General features: G+C 37.9%; 1 protein-coding gene across 1 annotated transcript in view; it reads left to right on the forward strand.

Moving 5' to 3' along the window:
- The window catches only part of GRID1 (glutamate ionotropic receptor delta type subunit 1), a 478,229-nt gene that overhangs the window by 303,595 nt on the left and 152,172 nt on the right, over nt 1-22,462 (forward strand). Inside the window, exon 7 of the mRNA XM_005417309.2 lies at nt 21,479-21,513. Coding sequence (XP_005417366.1) covers nt 21,479-21,513 — 35 coding nt within the window. The remainder of the gene's footprint in view (nt 1-21,478; nt 21,514-22,462) is intronic.

The following is a 22,462-nucleotide window of genomic DNA, read 5'->3' on the forward strand; positions in this document are numbered from 1 at the left end:
GGAGTTTGCAGGCTGGAAAAAGGGGCTTGCAAGGAAACTGAGCTCCATCTATATAAAGCAACATCTTCATGGCCCTCTCTGGCTTTTGTGTTGTTCATTTCCTTCATTCTTGTGCCTCCTTTGACAGCTTTTTATGGCAAAATTTAGGAGTTTCCTGTCTCAGGTTCTGCCATTCTCCTGTGCAATACATTGACCCCAATACAAACATCTGGAGGCAGGTGTTTGGTAGTCAGGTGCAGTAGCAATACCCAAAGAGCAGAGGGAGCAGGGGCTCCTGGCTCTCATGGGGACACACCAGAGGCTCTGCTGGAGCACACCAGAGGCTCACAGGGATGAGCTGCTCACCAGCTGCTGGCAGCAAATGGGAGGAATTGCCCAACAGCAGGTGAGGTGCTGGGTTCTGAACACATCCACGCAAGTTTGGGGTTGTGTGAAGATGTTGGTGAGCATTTAATAATCCAGAGTAATCATTCCTGGTGGTGTCACCAGTTCCCTCCCTGGGTCTGATGGGTTGTAGCAAAAGGAATCAAGTGTTTCCGCATTATAATGAAGAATGAGTGATGCTGGATGTGACCTGCTCTCCCTACAGTAATTTTGCTGACAGAGATATATCAAAACTTTTCTTTATAAAATATTCTGTAAAATATAAGGGAAATAAGTAGAATGCCTTGAAGGCATAAAATAGTTTTTTATTTCCAAGGTTTATGCTATGAATCACTCCCTTGATTTGCATCCCAATAATCTGATTTATACCCATTTGTTGTTTACTTCTGTTTCTGTATAATCTGTTGTCTGATCCTGGTTATCTTCTTTTAGGGCTAAGAGAGGATAATAAAGTTGGGATGCAAAACAACAAAAATACTTAATTCTTCAAAGTCACCATTTTTCATGCATTGCAAAGGGTATTGTAGAGTAAAATAATGCAATAAGTTATGGCAGCCAAAATTTTTGTATTTCTTCACTTTTCACTTAACCATAAAAGTAACAATATTTTTAATTTATTTAATAGTCTCTGTTAAAATAGAGATTTTTCCCCATGAAGCAGTACTGGACTCTTTAGAAAGGAACCACTAATAATCATCTTTAAGCGATCAATTAATAATAGTCACACTCTAAGACTTTTAAAATCACTTATTCCTCACACTTCTGGGTGCTGTGTGTCTAGATATATTAAGTTTATATAATTACTATAAGAGGCCATTAACTGGTGCTGAATAAGTGGAAAAAGAAAAGGTTTGATTTTTAGTAATTGTTTTAGCCTAGAAAAGATAAAATTTTAAAATGTACTTTGTGTAAGGCAATTTTAAAAAATAATACATTCAACAAAACATCTTTCAGTCCCAACCATGGTTTTCAAACTAGATTTTAGGCAATTTTTAAAGTTTGTTTCATGCAATCAGACCTGGTACAAGGTGCTGAGGACCATTTGCTTGAGAAGTTACAATATCATGACTTTGACTTCTGAAAGAACAGTCAAATTAATCTAATCCTTATAATCCAATATATTTTCCGTGTATTCTCAGAATTTTGTTGGAATTTCTTGGTCCTGGGAATTGTATACCTGGTTGTGTACATACCAAATACTTTCTGAGTGCCATCTTTCTACCTGTAGAGTTTCTCTTTTTTTTTTTTTTTTGAAAACTGATATATTCTAATGGCCTGCATGTGATTCTTGGCACAGGAATGTTTGACTTCTTGCACAATATTACTGTCAGGGTGCGGGTTTTTTATTGTTTTTGTGGTTTCAGGGGTTTTTTTTTAAAGATGGAACAGTTGAGAAAGGCTTGTGACAGGGCGTAGGGAAGAGCTAAATCATGTAAGCAGTAATTAATGGGATTACAGGACATAAGAAAGAGCCTTTGAGAACCCTTTTTAGTTACAGTTACTTTGGTTCTTGCAGCAGAAGGCTTTCCCCTGTAAAATCAGAGCAGTGGGTACGGCCCCTGAGAGACTTCACACAGGGGAGCGGCTGCTCCTCCCTCTGCTCCCTGTGGCTCAGTGATTTGGGATGGAGAAAGAAGGACCCTTCCTCAGTGACCAGAAAGCCTGAGTGATGAGCTGCCCATCATCCTGGATTACCTTCCCAATGGGAAGAGGTTGTGCTTCACCATTGTGGGAGAAAACTGAGGGAAGGAAACAGGGAAGGAGGAGAGGGAAAAGCAAGAGGAGACATTTTGTATTTGTGTTATCATTTGAACTATAAAATCACTGAAGGTATTGAGGCTTCTTTCATTTACAGTGCCTTTACAAATACTAAATTCACTTTAAATGGTGTGAGTATTCCCTCACTGAGCCTTTATATGCTGAGTTTCTACCCAGAGCAGATGTTTATGATTGTTATAAGTCCTTTATAAAAAAAGCTTCTGCAAGAGATGTCAGAGATTTAACTAGAACATCGTGAATAAAGTTGAGGAGGAAAGTGTATTGAATAGAAAGCTAATGGTATGAAGCTTAGGTTGCATGGAGTAATTTTTTCCAAAATTCCTACAGTAATAAAAACAATTAAAAAATCAGTGCCTCATAAAAAAGGGATGGCGTGGGGCACGTGGTCCTTTGGACAGCTGTGTTTGTGCTACTGATCTTCTGCTCAGCACCCACATTGTTCATAAGCTTTAACAACAGCCTTGTCCCACTTAGGATTCAGTTCACATTCCTCTGCCACATTCTGCAGCCATCCCATCACCTGCAGGGGCAGGAGCCTCCAGCAGCACCAGGATGGAGCAGCCCAGTGACTGAGTAACATCTGCTTGCTGAAATAATTAAAAAGATGCTTTCAGCCCCCCAAGCATCGCCCCAAGAAGTATTGGTTTCTGTCCCCCGACAGGAAATTGGGATGGAGAAGGATCCCAAATCATTGCAAATCAAAAAGAGATAAAGGTGTGGGGAGTTGGTGTGTTCCTGCACTCTTTGGAAAAAAAGCATAAGTGAATCTGCTCCTTGTGTTCCAGAAGTGTAACAAGCAACAATTTCTGTATAGGGATGGCATAAAAAGTTTTACTCAGACTCACTCACATAGTTCACTATTGCTAACTCTTTTTCATTTATTAACACAGGATGACTACTGTTGCAATTATTAATACTGTGTCTGATTTGCTAAGTTCCACTTTATTGATTTTATTTTGATTGGAGTAAGACTGATTGCTACCTTGGAAAACAAAGTTGTCCTTGAATGACACTATTTAAGTATTACATTCCCCTAAACATTCATTAAGCCTCATGCTTTAATTAAACCTAAGTATTACCAGTAAGTGTTGGAGGCGCTAAAATTGGGGCAGCAGTAACTGGACATACCTAAGGACCTTTTCACTAGAAGATGTCTAAATTGTCAAAAGCACCCAGGAAGGTTTTGAGGGGTTTTTTTTGTTTGTTGATTTTGGTTTTGGTTTTTTGCTTTGTTTTGGTTTTTGTTTTTTTAGAGATCAGGTATAATAAAATATTGCTTTTTTACCTGTCTTTGTTCATGGTGGTTCATGAGGCACTTTTTAGCACTTAAAGAAAAAATCTGTTTTATATATGTGTACATGGCTTTTGATTTTGTGTTCTTTTAATGACTCTGTGAAAGCTAATGAGCTTTTGGGCAAAGGAGAAATCCAGTCTTGTAGGCTCTTGTTCTCGATCCATAAGGTCTGGGCTCTGTTTCTCTTAGCTATTACATGATGTTGGAAAGATAATATTTTCTTTCTTATATTTCCTCTCCAGCCCATTTTGCTGCAGCCTTAGGGCTTTTGTTTAATGGGAAACTAGCTAAGTTTGCTTAAGTTTATTTATTATTGTTTTCTTCCTTGCTGCTTTACAGGCCACTGCATTTGTTTTGCATGATATCTGTGTTAACTTCTCTAATAGTTTTGGCATGTCCCACATACCTCTGTCAGTTACTGCAATGCCACTTCTTACTCATCAGTTGGCTCTGCCACACTGCTGTCAACCAGCATTCCTCTCATGTGCAGAAAGAACTAAAAATACCTTTTTTTTTTGTATAAAACTTTTTAATCTGTAGATCTGGAGTCATTAAACAGCTCCCATCTCTGTCCCAGTGTCATTGCAGCAGTGCAGAGAACAGAGGCTGACTTCCCAGGGTCACACAGCCAAATTAACAGCTGAATAAAATGCTGGAAACAATCACATGGCTTAGCCTGCTTATGAAAATGTCTGTGTACAGGCAGGTACCTTAATGTTTGACACAGCTCTTATTCCCTAGGATGAGCAAAACTACTTAATAAGAATGCATTTCCTTCTGTCTTTGCACCTATATCATAATAGTAAACTATTTTGCTAATATTTTCTGCATGACACATCTATGCCTACTTAAGAATTTATCCATTCTGCAGCAAAATAGCTGCTGTTGAATCAGCAGTTTCCTAATACCATGTAATAATAAAGAATGTAAGAGATTTTGGCAAAAGAATTTGCTTAGTGTATGCTGTTTTATGATTAGAGGTGGCACTTGGGCTTTCAGGTGAAGTGCTTGAAGAATTTAGATAATAAAATGCTGTATTTTGTGCACTTTTGCCTCTTAAAAAGTGACATGTACTTGTTAGAAACAAATAGAGAACTTAAACATCTACAAATTTGCTTTGGTCCAGTGAACACTGGAAAAATAAGGAGATTTTGTCCGTTGCCTTTTGTTACTTATCATTGCTCACTCAGGTGAACAGACTCAAACATTGCACTTCTGGCATTTAATTTACCAGTGGTGCTATCTGTAGAAACTGTAACAAAATCCATAATGAGACAGCCATAATCAGAATTTGATAAAGTTTATTAATGCCTTATCAGGACTTTGGAAGGCTCAGCACACATGTTCTCTTCCTGTGCTTTATCTCACTTAATGAAATGTGAGAACAGCCGAAGCTAAGGTGTTCTCTGTGGCTCATTAGCTCCTCAGGGCTCTGTCAGGGAGACATTGGTCAGATAAATCAACAACATGTAATGTTCAAAAACCATGAGATTTCATTTTAATTGCATGACTACAGTAAGGGATGGGTGCAGAATCAGTGCCATGGCTGTAGAGGGAATCCATGTTTATTGCCCTGGGTAATGGCAATTCCTGTGGGTAAACTAAGGGACTGTGTTTTATCCCATGAATTCAAGCTGTGAAAAACAGAATGCCATGTATTATTTTGTAGTAATGATTGAGACTGTATGATATCTAACCCACTGTTTAAATCTGGTTCTTAAAAGACTTCAGCAGGCACAGCCTAGTGTAACTGAAAACAGTTATGGTGGTAACAGGTAAAATCTAATAGAATTTATGACAGTTTCTATTGGTAGAAGAATTCCAGTACCTATAGAAAAGACTAGCTTAATTAAGGCTATGAGGCAATGTTGTCTCGTGCTACCTTCTTGAGCTCTGCTGGATGAGTGTGTTTCTAATGGGAATACCCACTTCCCAGAAAGTGAGCATGGCCTTTGAATGGCATAGACTGTGAAATTTCTGGGAGAGTGTAGAGCAGATTTGGGTTTGGGTCATGTGGACCTCATAATTTCTAATGTTTTGTTTTCAGATTAAATCCCAGTGCAGACTGGCCCTGCTCTTTGATACTGACACACCTACATTGCTGGGAAATTTATTTCTTTAGAGTATTTGAGTAATTTTGAACACATAATATAGTCTCTCTAGCTTGACCTGGTAGCAATGTGTGGTCCTACTCCTACTGTGGAGTGGAAAGCACTGCAGATGGTCCCTGCAAGGGACACTGCAATTGAACCCTCCAGGTGGAATTATTCTCATGTTACTGAGCTTGTGTTTCCACCTGTATTAGCCTGGCTCTCCCTGCTCTGCCATGCACCGTGCAGCAGGGTCCCACCTCAGATTCCCTGTTTGCAAGGCAGGGCTCTCAGTATTAAAACACATCACAGAAACTTCCCCGTGGTTTTCACTACTACAAAAATTGATTCTGTCAATTTGCCCTAATGCAAGGTTCCTTATTTTAATTGTTTCCTCTAATGCCTGTCCTTCCTGAGCAGTCACTGGCCAGAGCTGTGGGCAGTTTAACATTACAGTGTGCCCCCTGCTCCCCTCAGGCACTGCTGAAGGCTTTGCAGTGTAAATTCATCCTTCTTGGGAAACTGGATTAGGCAATAGTGCTGTGCCCAGAGACCAGGATCAGTCCAGTGCTGGTTTTGTCAGGGAATGCTCATTTCTCAGGGCAGTAGGATTCCACTGCGGGTGCTATGCCTGTCTGGTGCCCAGCGCTGCCCAGCACATGGATGCCCAAGTCCCAAGCAACCAACTTGTGCCTTCTTTAAAACAGCACTCTGTCCTTCATGGCGTCATTCAATATCATCTCTGAATATGGCCCTACCCCACCCCATCTTTTTCTCCACAAGTATTTTTTCAGATATTTCTTAGTCTTTTATGGATTGCTCCTCACCTTTATTCTCCACCAACACTGCCGTCTCAGTTGTTGTTTTCTCACATATTCCCAGTTCTGTCTCCAGCTGCAATTGTGCAGTTTTTCTTCCCTTCCTAAATGAGTTACACCAGTGGTGCCACCATTGCTGGTGGGCTCAGTCTTGGCCAGTGGTGGTTCTGTGCATTAAAGCTGAAGCTGAGAACAGATATCAACCTGATCTGAGTGCTCCACTGACAGCATTTCTGCAGCCAGTCAAGAGGAATTTCAAGACATTATTTTGATTATTAAACCAGTAGGAGGAGGTTAAATCAGTAATTTTGATGGATTATTATTAGCTACAGCAATCGATAATCAAATCAAAATTGCTCTTTGCCTTCCAGTCTTCTACCATTTTATTTCAAAGTACTATACTTTTCTAAAATCATATTGTGAGAGTGAAACTTGACGTTAATTTTGATCAAGTGTATTGACTTAAAGTATTATAATGAAGTAGAATACAAAAAGCATCTCTTCTTTTTTAGGTGGATAGTCTAACATATGATAAAGTGTTGGCAAGGAACCTAATAACTTGTAACTGACCATTAAAGTTGGAACATTTCATTACAGTAGCATCTTCTCATGGAAAATATTTTTAGTGAGTACTGACTAGTTAACACTTGCACAACTCAGCACAATGCAATGTTAAAATTTTCCTATGTGAGTTAATACTTTCTATAGTAAATAAAACTTAAGTTTTATTTAAAGGATTCCACAATTTCATGGTTTTAAAAAGTATTTTAACTATCTTTTCAAAATACTCTGTCAATCACAAAATGTTGTCAGTTGAAAACATTGTCGAAGAAGAATCTACATTGCTTCTCTAGAAGTAGAAGAATTGTAACTAAGGAAATTAAATTATATTGTTTGGATTGAATTTCATTAATCAGAACTCAAGTCCTACAAACACACTTTGAATAGTCCCTCCTAGTTAGGTACCATTTGGAGAAGGTTTCTAGGTTATTGACCAGGCTTGACTGAACAAGAGTAAATCAAATCAGTTTAATCATTGGAATTTTCTTGGGATGGATTGGCTTCCAGTTGTCAACCTCAGTGTGTATTTCTTTGGGGCAGCTGGAGTAGCTGCCTCTCTCTTTGAGCTTTTGATGAGCTCTCAACAGATTGGACATGCAGCTTCAGCAGTGTCAGAGGGAAGAGACAGATCTGCCACCAAATTCCCCAAAGCTGTGTCCACTCCATCACACTTGTGCACTATAATGAAAGTGATGTCAGCTGGACTGTGCAGTTAGGCATGTGCTCCCTCTCACTGATGGCTTTCAACCTGGCTTGCTCGTTGTTCTGTAATCGTTTGGGAATTGCTGGGTTTGGGTATTTGGGGGTTTCTCTTTTTTTTCTCCCCATTACTGTTAAATTAATGATAAATCATTCTGGTGAGAATGGAAGAAAATGTGTCTCCTCCATTCTCATTTCATCTGAAGTAAAACCAAAATTTTACATGCTTTGGTGATTGGGATGGATTTTCTGTACACTTGTAAACAAAATTTTACCTATAAACAATTAATGAAGCAATGGGATATATTTATTATCATAAATTCTGTCTGGGGACTCCAGTGCTATAAGTTTTAAGACATAGGTTTTTTTTTCTGATGAAAATTACTTTCCAAGAGTTAGTCTAATGCTTTGATTAACTTTGAGGAGTTCAGTAAAATTAGAAGGTTTTAGAGGTGGGTTTGGGAGGTTTTCTTTAGCATGGTTACTAAATGCTTTTGCCTTTAATGTAGGCTTTTGCATATTACTGCATGAAACATCTGTATGTATACTTACATCTTACAAAAAAAACCAAGATAATGAACATTTAACTTGTTAATAATACAAATTCAGGTGCTCATCATGAGTATTTAACATCACTCAGAGAACATAAAAAGGCTGATGTCCTGTGGAGATAGTTCTGAAACAAAGACAGGGAGGAAAGATTCTGTGATGTTGTCAGCTTTGAGTGCTTTCCTTTCCTTTTCCCACGCTGAGCTCGAGTGCTTTCCTAGACATGCTTTGCTATTGTGCCTTCATCCACCCCTGTGCTGTCTTGAAAGGCCCTGAGGCAGTGGTTGAATGTAGTGCTGCTGTTCACAAATAGCAATTGACCCAATCTTCCTTCTTATGGGCCTGATTCATGCAAATACATAATATTTAACATACTACTTATAGAAATGCTTGGTGCACAAAGCTGAGCTAGAACAAGCTGATGGTTAATGGGACTGGCTGTATAGATCACCAGTGGTTATTTAATAAGTAAATATTTTATATGTAAGATGATTTTATGCTAGTTTAAAAGACATCTCCTTCTCTTACTAGACTGGGCTTGTGGAATTATTTGTCTTCACTTACATAAACTGCAGACTGTTGAATTTGAAATGCAGTTTAGTTTTTTTTTCCTGAGACTTTCTGCAGCTGGGTGTTTGCTAAATAGAAGGAAAGTTCATAGGGAAAGGCTTTGAAGAGTGAGAGATGGGGGTGTAAAATAAAGAGTTAAGACTGTTAAGCTGAAAAATGAATTATGATGGTCCTGCTAGGAATGGTGGAAAAAAATGTAATGACTGTCAAAGGGAGAATGAAAAAAACTCCACAGTCTTTCCTATCTAATTTTCATAATGTTTTTAAATTTTGGGTGTTTGAAGATTCAGAGTGTTGGTTTGAGGTGGTTAAAAGGCTTTTCATGACAACCATCTTTAATTAATGTGGGTTAGTCAATTTATTAATTGTAATTTACTCTGTAACAATGGAAACATTGGAAAATTAGCAGGACTAAGGATGGTGTTTAGAAAGGTAATGAAAACACTCACTAAGAGTCTTAATTAAGCACTAGACTGTGTGTGCTGCCATTTAGGAGCAAGTCTTTTCAACGCCATTATTCAAAAGAGGTAATTGCATCTTTCTCAGGGCTGCTGCAATACTGTAGCAAAGGGCCAAAATCATTGATCACAATAATGCAGCATAAGTGATTCCAGGCTTGTGTTTTTATGATCTGTGCTCAGCTCCCTGGAGATGAACCTTCCACTCCGCTTGGTCTTGTATGTTTGTACATTAACTTATCTGCGCGTTAATTTAGATTTTGTAACTTCCACGTGCCCAGGTCTGCGTGTACCAGGGGTGGCACTGAGCTGTTCTGCAGAGCTCTCTCCATATCAACCTCTTTATCTGCACCCAGGAATTTATTTAGCTGTTAAAGCCTTTTTGCATGTTTCTGCTCCAGTAGAAAATATTCCTGTGTATTCCACAAAGCGAAGCTGATGCTGCGAATAAATAGCTGCAGTCAATCACTTGTTCTGAAGTTGAAAGATTTGGCTTTGAAATCTCAGTTAATGTTATGTTATCTGAAGAGTGGCTGGTCAAACACACAGAGCATTACTCATAGCTCCAATATGCAGTCCAAACATTTTGGAACATTTGTGGCTAATTTGTTTTCAGACAAATATTTGTACTGTTTTTCCAGAAACAGAAAATGAAGTTCTAAACACCAAAAGAGAAGCTTGTAGACTTTTTTTACAATAACTTGTTTATGATTATCCATATCTAAAAATATATTAAAAATGTTAATTAAACAGCCTGTTGAATCTAAGCACATGAGCAAATGCAATTTGAGTGTTGTAAAGATTCCCTCCCTGCAATGTGTTTATGAAAGTCTGAAATGAAGTTTTTTACTGTTATGGCTTCCTCTAATGTCATCTTTTCTTTGTTCACATCTGCTGCTCAACTTTCAATATTGATTAAATGGCAACACTGTCTGTGCTGTAATCAAATTATTTAGCAAGTCCTGCTAAAATGCATGAAAATAATTAAAAAGCTAGACCAATTTTTAAATAAAAACGAATAAATGAATACTCAAATTGCTAATGGCATGGTTTTGTGTGAACACTATTTATCTGTGCATAAGTGCGGAACAGAATTGCAAAGTTGCAGTCTTGTATTTTGTATGGATTTATAAATAATTGTGAATAAGAATATTCTATGCAACTCCTCAAAGAAATGCAGATATATTATTTCTTTGTATAATTTTTATCCTCATTGATAGCTACTGAATCTAAGCAGATAGCAATCTCCCTGGTTCAGGAAGCATTGTCTCCCTTTTACAAAGCAAACTAAAGCAGAAGTTACATACTTTTTCCTGATGGATTTGCTTGTACTGGTGGAATTAAGTAAATTCATTGCTGTTGTTAGATGTAAAAAATGGATTTCTCTGTTCAAGACTAAGTAGAGCAGCTTTTTTCTCTTTATATACTTGAACTTTATTGTGTTGGTGAATTGCTCTTTAATAATGCAATCTTTTTTATTCCCTTTCCCAGCCATCTTTGTCACATTACCTCATTTTGTTGCATATATGAAGGCTTTTTCTGCCAGCATCTTAATGTAATTTTTAAATGTAAGCACATGCAGATCTATGCTCAGGTCACAGAATTAATCCCATAGGACAAAAGCAAGCAAGGGAGAAATTTAACTGTATGGCAGAGATATATTAGGTTGTGAAAGAGCCATCTCAGGGAAATATTATAAACCAATTCACCTGAGACTTTTATAACTGGAACTGACAAAACACTAGAAAATGGTCTGTAGAGTGAAACTTGTGCAGTGCAGAGCACTAGCTGAAATGGGAAAATAGAGCTTTTCAATCTTGAAATTCAATGATTTTGGGGTAGTGAGATGAATCACATCTGTGATATATATACAGCTCTGATTTCACATGGTATCAGCACTATCTGGAAATTGACCCACTTAGACACTGCATATCTGACTTGCTTTTCCTGTTCTCCCTTGATAGCTGGCTGGAAAGAAATAGTTTGGGCCATGGCATCCTACTCCATTTGCAACATGTGGTGGTGCATTAATGAAAGTATCCTGGAAACAGTCCTGGCATTGATAGACTGCCAGGTTTATTGGGGGGTTTTTTGTTTGCTTGGTTTTTACTTTTTACAGTACCATTAAACTGCCTGCTGCAGTTCTTTTTCTTGAACTCTGCTTTTATGTCCAAGAATGAAAAAACTTGTTCATTTTTGATAGCTGGAATGAGTCAGTCTAAATGAACTACAGTTTTTTGTAGTATTTCCCTTACAGTTCCAAGTTACACCCTTAGCATGTTGATATTCCCTAGCAATCTTTGGCCAGCAGAATTTTCTATATTTGTTTCATCTGCAGGAAAGAATAAGAACCCAGTTATTGACAAAACCGTATTTTTTTCCTTAACGAGTTTTAAAAATTACTCAAATTCTTTCTGTGGTGTTAGGTGTTGGCTTTTTGTTTGGTTGGGTTTTTTTCAAAAAAAGAAGAAATTGGGATTGCTCAGAAACTCCCATTTTCAGCTCTCCAGAGCCACTGCAGCAGTGATCAAAAGTCATTGCTGTCGGCAGGAATTTGACAGGCTTGTTGCTAAATTTGCACAAAAATTTTAGGAAGCTGTTGTAGAAGTTGTGAAGTTTCCTTAGTCTAAGGTTTGTGATATAAATCCTGTTAAGGCATTTGAGGCAAACTGGATGTGTAATATAAACATAATTTTGTTTAAAAGCCTTTAAAATGAGTGTCCTGAAAGGTGCTCTGGTAAGTTTTGCTTCAGTCTTTAATGAAAACCTAATTTTGAACATTTTTGTGCTCATACTATTTTAGTACAAAAGGCATGGAATTTTGCCTTAAGTTAAAAATTACTAAAAACAGACTCATTTGACTATTTGCTCTACTTATATTTTCTTTTGATCCCTGTGGACTTTTCTTGTGCAAAACTTTCATTTGCTGCACTTGGTTTTATCTGATTGAGATATGGGGTCAAGTTCTTATACTACAAATCCAGAAATAGTACTAAAGCCCAAGATAATTTTATTCTGCTGATGCTCAGATAACTTAGTAAACTTCCAACCTGAAAGTACTTCTCGGTTAAAAGTTAGTGGGATTTCAACTGGTGCAGGTGCTGGTTGGATCAAAACTGAATGGATGGTGGATAAATTTCTAATATGCTACTCTGAGATGTACGGCTTCATCTTGGAAAAGATGTTCTGATGTTCTGACGTTCTCAGAATCAGATATATTTTATTTATTGGATTAGAAATTAAATCAGGGCTGAAGTCTGGATTTGCATTTCTACATGACAATGGGAATCTCCCATGATGCTGGGAAATTTTCTTCTTAAGATCATGGAAATTGCATGTGAGTGCAGCCTGGTTGTGCAGTGAAGCAGGATTGAATCTAATATTTGGGAACACTTTTCAAAACCTGGAGAGGTTTTGAAGAAAGCTCACTTTGGCCTGTTAGCATGTCTTTGTTGAAACTTCCCAAGAGGATGTAGCCAAGAATAGTCTGTTAGGTCAAGGTGGTTTTTCTTCTCCCAAACACGCTTTGGAAAATTTTCACTTTTTGTTAGCTAATAGAATTTAAATGAGGACTTGAAGTTTACTGTAAAAGATCAGTAATTTGTACCTACAAAAATTCCCAAGAAGACCAGGAGGTTCAGTCAAAAGTTTCCAGAGAACCTCAATGCTGATAATTTTCAATGCTGGAAAGACAAAACAGTGTTTTGGTAACTGAATTGTGATTTAGTCTTTCCTGAAACTGACATGTCTGTGCTTCATAGGAATGGCTGGGAGCTCTTGCTACCACTGTACCAACTTTTGTGTGCTCAGACCTCGCCTTAATATTCTGCAGTAATTTTCATTCTTTATGTTCTTCACAAGTTTTGTCTGAGATGATTTTGGTCTCACGGTAGCAAAGTCCTGAATTGCATTGTACAGCACTTGTTTTGTTTACTTTTTGGGTGCTTGTCCCAGGAAAACCTCCTGACAAACCACTATGTTGTAGATACTGTTTCTCAAATGTCACTGTATAACACTGTGAATTACCTCACCAATTAGTGACTAATTATAACATGTAATTTGGTACATGCATTCAGGTAGAAAAGAGTATGTCTAAAAATATTATTTCCTTTCCTGAGTGCTGCACTGAACTAATTGTGCCTCATGTTTAATGGGAAATGATTTTGAAAGGGCTGCGCTCCTGTTGTCAGATAGTGGTTTCCATGGAGGGGGGTGTGCACACATGCAAGTGGTGACAATTTGTAATTTCATATTGATCTTTTCACCATCAGGGACTCTAAATCTTACAGTTATAATGCAAAATTGATGGCTTTGAACATTTGGCTGTCAGATACAAATGTTTCAAATATTGCCCTTGCCTCAATCACACCCAGAACATTCGTCCAGAAGGTTTTGAAACTGCAAGATTTTTCTTCTGTTAAAATGCTTATACAGCTCCACAGAAGTTAAAACTACCAAAGTAGTGAAACAAAGAAATACCTTTTAGATTTCTTTGTAGTTTATTGTCACTATTTTTCTTAAAGTACATTGATAAATAATGTAATTTACATTAAGCTTGTGGAAGTTGAAATCTTTCAGACATTTATTCGGTTACATAATGCCCTGTCAGATACCAATTACTTTTGAGAATGAGAATCCTGTTGATAGAAATTAGAATATTTGTAGATTTGGACAGCAGAACTAATACTGCACTTGCAGTGCTCTGCATCTGTTCCCAGCTTCTGAAAGCAGCAGTTTAAAATGTTCCATCTGTAATCACCAACTGCTTAAAAAGAGGACAGTGACTGTTTGCTATCAGCTATTAACATGGATCAAGACATTTAAAAGATCCTGTGAGCCAAGCTGGTGACATTTCCTTAAGTAATACTCTATTTATTGGGAATGTGCTGTAGGTACGAACTGCATCCTGCTCTGTGTCCTGTCTCTCCTACAGCATAAATTCAGTAACATAGAATGTTTTCTTTGTTTTTGATGACCTGAGACTCTACTGAAATTATTAGTGCTCGTTTTCAGGGTTCTTTTTCTGTTTTCAGTCACCTTTTCCTGCTTTTCTTGCTGGTCAGTTTATTTCTTGATGGAGAGAATCCTGCCTGGGGCATTTCTGCCACCTATTCTTGTTTAACCTCTTTGATTGTTGAGTAGCAATCCTGTTTTTGAACATATCTGCTGCTGGTGGCATTAAATTGCTGTGGTTCCTATATGGTTGGGAAACAGGCTAAAACCATTTTTCATAATAAAAAATAAGGCTAATAATGTGAAAACACGGTGGTGCTTAACTGGAAGTTTCTCTAGAGGCTTATATTTGTATCTTCTGTAATCAAAGATGGTCTCCTGAGCTTTTTGGTGACAGAGGTTTGTGAACATCAGTTTTATGAGACATCACAGCTCAGTAGCTAAAGGAATTTTTAGGTGTCCAAGTCACCTTCGTGATTTCAGCACTAATGTTTTAATTTCTGCAGAATAAACAAATGGGAAAAATCTGCAGCTTCCCACTGGGGTATACAATAGCTTTCTTCAATAAACTGTTTTAATTTCCTGCATTTTAATGAAAGTACATTCTGTGATGGGGATTTTAAAAATTAGCAGACTGTTAAATGATTGGTGCAGTTGCAGCAGTGGTGGGAAAAATCCCATTTTGGCTTAACAAAGGCAAGAAACCTTTTTAATTCCACTACTGTGTATCTTCAAAAATGTCATTTATGTGCAAGTATTTTGGGAAGTGACGCATGCCTGGGCTGTGTCAAAATGTATGTGGATCTTGTGGCCAATGGTTTGGTTTTGGTGTTTTTTTTTCCTTTTCATAATTTTAATTGCTGAAGGAATTGATAATAGCTTAGAGAAGAAATAAGTTGAAAGCTGAAGAAGTACATTTCAGGGAGGGTAAAGTAGAAGGAATTTATTGGGAAAGACTTTAAAGAGATCAATATTTACATAGTTTCTATTATAAATCTACAAAAATATCTCACATGCAGGAAAATTTGACTCACACCTGAAGATTTATATCACAGAAATAGTAGGGCTTAAAAATAAAGGCATAAATATTGTTTATGTTCTCAGGCAATGTCTGCTGGTGTTTGGCTGATGCAGGATAGCACAGTGTATCTCTGGGAAATACCTTTTCCCATAGATTAATTCCAATTATAGAGAACACAATTGTGTACCTAAATGGATTGCCATGATTGAGTTTTAAAGTGCAGCACAGTAAAGCCTGCAGTATGGCAGCCAGTAATAGATGCAGTATATATATGTAAATAAAGTTGGATTTATACACCAAGAGATAAACAAAGAGAAAGAGTTATGCTGCAAGGAAATAAAAGAAATTATAAAAATAATTTTGGAAGTAACTCCAGAGTAATATATGAAGCTTTTAAATGACTGGAAGCCTGGAAAAACAGTTTTGATAGTAAATTTCCTGGACCTTTCTTTGGGAGCCTGAGCAGCATAAAGCAGTGCTGTGATTGCCTGTCTCTTCATTTTGTAACCCTTCGTTTGGTTTAGGGTTTCTTTGGGGGAGTGAGGATTATTAATAACAGAAAAGTCCTGGAGAAATTCAACATTGTTGTAAATATCTAGTGGAGGGTGACTTGCAGTGACTGCCAAGGGAACATGCATCTGATGAGAAATTATGTATTAAAAATCTGGCATGTTCTACCTGGCTATTTTTAACACACTGCAGAAAATGTGCCTGATTCCCCTATCTGCTCACACTTTTCTCTTTGAGCACTGGCTGTCATAGTTCTGTCGCATGCACCACATTTTTAATAGGTTGCCTCTTTTTCACTCTATGCCTCCTCTTTCTAGTCCATTATGGAGATTATAAATATATGAAATTGATCTCAAAATAGATTACCCAGTCCTATTAACTTGCTGGCTAAGAGAGGTGTGTAAGGCTTCTTATTTTCATGTTGATCCCATATTGATAAGTGTGGGAATTTTTTAGTTTGGATTGTTTGAAGTTGGTTGGCTGATTGTTTTGGGTCTGGTAGTTTTGGGGATTTTGTCTTGCTGCTTTTTTTTTTTTTTTTTTTACTAAACTAGTTTGACTTGTCTTTGCCTTTTCATTTTGAAGAAATACTTCCAGTATTTTAGACTCATTTGGAGACCTAGTTTTAGCTGAGGGACAGTGTTTGGCTTTGTTTCTGGTACTTTGTCTTTTTTTTCCACAGAAACGTTTTGGCAAATAATTTATGCAAAAGTTTGGAAAAGTAAAATTTATGTGGATTCTGTTTGTTATGGATTGTGGAAAATAGAAATTATTTGCTTGTGTTATGAGTAATCAGTTCAAATGCCATTGGTTAGCTTCTTGTATTTAGACAAAAACATCTCTGATAACTTCATTCATTATCATATGTGGAATAAAAATAATATCTGTGCTCTTTCAATTCCATCTCAATATTGATAAAGATCAAAGCAGTTGTTTTTATCCAGGCTGACTTTTGAAATAAATGGTAGCACAAGAACTGTTTCTCCTTAGGTAGACTTGGCTCTTTTCATTTTACTAATTAGCTACTATTGATTAGTGCAGCATTCTGAAAATATATAAAGTCTCAGTATCTGAGCAAGCCTCATTTATCTAGACAAATGTTGCTTTTTCTTTAATTTTCATCGGGATTCAGTTTCACTTGAGAAACATTATCATCTGGCTTTAGTCGTGATAGGCTGTATCTGCAGAAGTTTCAAAGCTTGTGATACAAACTCATTAATGGCGACAGAATAGATTTTCTGCCGGCTTTAACAAGATTTAATTCAGGTACAGAATATACTGAAACTACAGAAACATATTTGTTTTACCAAGGTGCTGAGCTGGGCTGTGACCTGATTGTGTTTTGAGGCTGTGGCAGGGCTGCTCTGCCTGGGACAGCAGCTCTGCAGCAGGGAGGCTGATCCCAGGGCAGGGAGCCTTTCCTCATCCCAAGGCTGTGGGCAGGGAAGGGCAGTGGCACCATGCCAGCCTGCAGCAGGCAGAGTAGCCCCCTTATGGCTATTAATATGTGGACCACTTAGGGCTACTCTTAGAACAGAGTTTTAAAATTAGATTTTATCTTTAAATGACCAATAGTACAATAATAATAGCAATAAAATCTCTGCAGTGTTTCTTTTGCCCTCTATTTTTCTCCATTATTCACCAGTAGAGAGTTTAAAGCTTTGCTCAATAAAAAGAGCACTTGGTAACTTCTTTGTGTGGGATGAATTTTTTACAGTCAAAAAGAATTTACAGTAGCAGCGCTCCAAGTTGATTATTGACCACTGCTCTTCACTGGGGAAGGCAGGATCCATAGAAAAGAACCTGTATAATGCTTGTGATGTTATGAAATACTTTTTAAATGAGCATAATCTATAAAAAAGTACAGAGCATGAGAATTATTCTGTGTGTCAGCAATTCTTTAAAGTTATTTGAAGGAAAAAATTATACAGCCAGCAGCTGAAGTAAGCAGGGGCACCTATTAGTTTAATGTGTATCAGCAATTCAAATATTTGATTATTTTAGAAGGTCTGACTTGAAGTCAACCATATTATGGCAGGTAATTCTTCTTGAAACAGAGTAAGGGATTTTATGCTTTTATTTCCTTTTAATTCAAATTTAATTAGACAATGACATTTTAAAGCAATGAAGGTTGAAGTAAGCATGCAGTGGAATTAGTATGGTTATGTTTAAGTGAAATCACTGTGCTGATTTCAGATCTGTGCTAGGCTGCACATGAAAAAACTGCAAGTTCAGAACCAGTTACGTGGAAATCAAAAAAAAGGGGGAATCCTGTCAGTAATGGGATCTCTGAGACAGGAAGTCTGAGTGGGGAGTGTGATGGCCTTTACTCACAGGATTTAAAAATTATTGGGGAAAGGAGAATTTTCCTTTCATGGCCTCATGTTCTTCCAGGTCAGTAGAGTTGGGATTGCAGTACTTGTGTTCAGGGGACAGTGACCTAAACAAGCAAGAAAACCCAAATGAAAATAATCATTGGAGTTGTGTCACCATCCCCTCCCACATGTGTAACACCTTTTGTAGGTGTAATTCCCACCTACACACAGATTCCATTGGAAGGATCCTCTTGATGTAGGTACTCTCCATAAAAACATCGGTGGGCAGTGGACTTGTGAGTTGTCCTCTGTGGACCCACATTCTCCAGGCATGGTGGAGCTGAAGGCTGAGGATGAAGATAACTGCAGCAGATTTTAAGATCCCTTGAACAGCCTCATGGGGTTTCTGGATGGGGTTTCCATATCTTTGTCTTTTCCTAAAAGTTTAAGGATAAGAAACAATCTATAAGATAACAGATTCTGATGATAGTCTGGAGATTCTTAGGATAACAGTGGCTCTTAAAACACATTATTTTTCCTACAACTGCATATTTTCTAGCAGTCAACCTGCTGATTGGAGAGACATACCTATCATCACATCTTTGTGTCAGAAGCTGAAAGAGAAGTATCTTTTGGCAAAGTTATAAATGAAAAACTATTATGAAATCCTTGTTTTCCAGGGATGCAAAACCAGAGAGTTAATCTTTCAGTATGTGTGGCAGGCAGATTAAAAATATTCATATCTTGAATTCAACTACTTATTAGAAAGAAAAATCTTTTTAGTTGCTCAGTTAGTTCTTGTTGTAAATGACTCAGAATATTGATATATTCCAACAAACGCTTTAGTTATATCTATGTTTCCTCATTGTGCAGTATGTGTTATTGTTAATTGAATATTGCCTCAACATTTTGATTGATTCTTCTTACTCTTTAAGCCCATTTTAACAAGTCTTTGATAACATCTTGAATTTTCTGGAAAAAGCTAAGTTAAACATAACTCCATTATGCAGCGGGGGGGAAAAATTATTTATTGCATGGTAGAAAAAAGGCAAATGTTGTCTGGGATTATAGGAAGACACAAATCTAGGGTGCATTTCTCTTGTAGGAGGTAGAAACTCTTGAGGCCACTTGGTTTCTGTGGAGAAAAGAAATCCACATGCTCAAGTCCATTTGTTGATTAAATTCCCTTAGGAGCTCTGTATTGGGCAACTTGTGTTAGGGATTATCAAGTAAGGTTCAGCTTTTAGGACAGACCCTGATTTGTTGCTTTTCTTTTAGAAATCTTATAGTTTGATGGCAATGTTAACTTCACATTGTGCGTGCTGTTTTCTGGTACATCTTTGTTCTTAGCTCTGGGAGAATGAATGCATAAATAAAAATCCACTGTTCCTCTGCTGCTCTGCTGCCATTTTAATCCCTATTTATCTTACTCTAAGATGCCAGAGAGGAAATTTAATGTTGAGTATTGGTTCAATAAATGTCAGGGAGGGTAGGCAGTTTATATCCTCTTTTGCAATAAACATTTAGTTCTCCTGACAAAGACAGTATTAGAATATCAGGAGGGGAAACTGGTCTAGTGGCCTCTGCTGCTTTCAGCAGCTGAAAGTGTGGGGTGGTACTGGTGACCAAGCACACAAATCTGAGTCTCCAGAAGTGATAGATATGCTGGGATTCTGGAGCTTTCCTGGTAAAAGCAAATATATCTTGTTTAAGAAGTTGAACTACGTGAGACTTGGACTTGGAAAATGTCTGCAGTTTTCTTCTCATCTGTAACTATTTTTCAGGCATAAACTTTTCATGAACATGGTCTCTTTGCACGTGCTATTTTTTGTATGTTTTATTTGCATTAAAATAAAAGACAATTGCCTCTCTTACCACTCAGTTAATAAATAGCATGAGACTTATTAAGCTAAACTTGCCTGTATTAAAATGCAAGATGGGTGTTATTTAGGAAAAGGCAGAAATACACAATTAGAATAAAACATCATGCAAATTTTCTAAGCATTGTTACCATGTCAGGTGAGTTAAGGTGACAGGTTGAAGAACTTACTATGCAATTATTTGTTTTATGCATTGTTAATACGTGTCATGTGGATTTTACAGTGAGAAAAATAAGGCAAAATGGAAATAAAGGAAATTTTTCTAAAATTAAATGTTTATCAGTAGAAGTAGTGAAGTTAAATCTCTTGAGTATGAGATAATTAATTACCATACCTATTGTATTAGTCCTTTCCTTCGGCATCCACTAGGAGACTTTGGAGTAACCAAGTCCAATTTCTAAGGGAGCTTTGTTAAGGTGATGAAGTGGTATCAGAACAACATTGATAGTCTGCAAAATGTAAGAGTAATAGGTCTACAACATTTTTAGAATCAACTTTTATATCAGATACATAATAAAAATAAAATGCCAATGTATATCATAGGTCTTTCATATCCATTGTTTCCTATACATGTGTATCATATACGTTGGTTTATGTTCTTTGCCAATACCTGAGATCCTTACTAGTGAGCTTTTGAAATACAAGTAATTAAACATTCTTCTCAGTCTTGAAACCTAAGAGTTTTCATCTTCTTATATCCCCATGACTGATATACTTAAAAGGCTTTCAGAGCTTTTCTTATTACATTTCTGCTTCTGCTTTAAGCTTATGTTTAAAAGTATGAGAAAAACTCAAATGAAGCCTACAATTTGAATTAAGGATAGAATTAGAAGCACACACCTAGAGAGAGACTTAGAGACAGACTTTCATCACTAAGTGTGATGAGTGTTTCATGCTAAAGTTCTTCAGAGCACCTGAATGCCTCCTACAGGGAAAAGGTGCAAGAGAAAACGAGAGGAATGGTGTGACCAGGCATTGACACACAGTCAGGTGTGGTCATGGCACTGGCTGGAGATTCCTTCATGGACTCTGTTGAGCAGGGTCTGGCAGATTTATGCAGCCAGACTGGTGCCAGGACCTGGATTGAGCTGGGGCAGGAATGGTTCATCAAAATTGTCCTGAGCAGATGCAAAATTTTAGAGTGAGGAGAAGCGTGAAGGCTGTGGAGTGTGGCTGCTGAGTGGGCTGCTCCATGGCCAAAGTCAGGCTGCACTGGGGTCTCTCTTCTGTCTCTGGGCTGCTCTGTCTTCAGGGGGTGTTCTGGGATCCTTCCCCAAGCTTCCAGCCACCAGCAGCTACATCCTGGAAGTAATGATCCTGTTAAACAAGTATCATGTAAGCCTGTCATTCAGGCTGTCAAGAACACAGAGGCCAAGCATGATCATTTCTTTTCCCCTTCCTCTCTCCCAATTAAAGAGCTTGTTGCATCTCTCTGATAGTTTAATCATTGAAAATTGTGGCCATGAATGTTGACGAGATGCAAACGAGGGCTGCCATCTGTTGATGGAGCTCGCGCTCCCTGCACTCAGCGCTGAGTGGAGAGCTGGTGCTGGGTGTGCTTGCTCTGTTTCCCCTGCACATGGGAGCTGTCACGCAGGGAATCTGAGTCAGAGCCTTCTTCACCTCTCTCCTGTCTTCTATGAGTTTATTCAAGCAGCAGAAGGACAGGTTTCCTTACAGTCACAACAGGACAACCAGGGGATGGGACCCAGCCAGAAGGAGCTTAGCAAAGGCAGGTCCTGCCTGGCCAACCTGACCTCCTTCCATGAAGCTTTGTTAAAGAGGGACAGGCTGTGGATGTTGTCTACCTTGATGTTAATAAAGTCATTGAGACTGTTTCCTACAACATTCTCCTGGAGAAACTGGCTGCTCATGGCTTAAACAGGTGACTCTGTTGGGTAGAAAGCCCTCTGAATAGTGGAGGTATCACTGTGGTGAACGTGCCTCCAGACTTGCAGGCACATCTTTTGATCTCTACTCATTCTTTGGAGGTGAGTTGCACACTTGAACGTGCTTTGTGTGGAGAAGTGGTTTGGGTTTTTTTTTAAACTACAGGCTGATTACATCATTTGGCTCTGTCTGGTTCTTGAATGGTGAATAATCATTTCCTATCACCTTTTCCAGGCTGTTTAAAATTTTAGAGCAGTTATCCTACATTGCCTTAGTAATATATTTTCCAGCTGAAAAGCTACATTCTATTTAGCCTCTTCCCATGTGGAGGAGTCAATTGACTGACACGGCTGACTACTTTCAGCTCTCTTCACTGAGAAGTTATCATACTGGAACTATTTTAGGTCATTAGAAATTTAGAAAGTATCATGTTGTATTTGAAATTACTTAAAATATTGTACTCTATCAACAAAAAGGCCGCATAAATGATGTACAATCATAAACTGCTGCTTTTCCCCTCTCTCTCTCCCCCACGAAATCCCCAAATCCAAAGACAGCTCCATGTAGAGTAATTCAAAAGGAAGTCTTATGTACAACAATTCACTGTGAGACTATCTATTCTATCAGGTCTGCTCCTTCCTTCTGACACATTCATCTAACACTTACTGACATTTAGCAGAAGTTCTTGCTG

Source organism: Geospiza fortis, unplaced genomic scaffold, assembly GCF_000277835.1.
Source record: "Geospiza fortis unplaced genomic scaffold, GeoFor_1.0 scaffold130, whole genome shotgun sequence".
Taxonomy (NCBI): Eukaryota; Metazoa; Chordata; class Aves; order Passeriformes; family Thraupidae; genus Geospiza; species Geospiza fortis.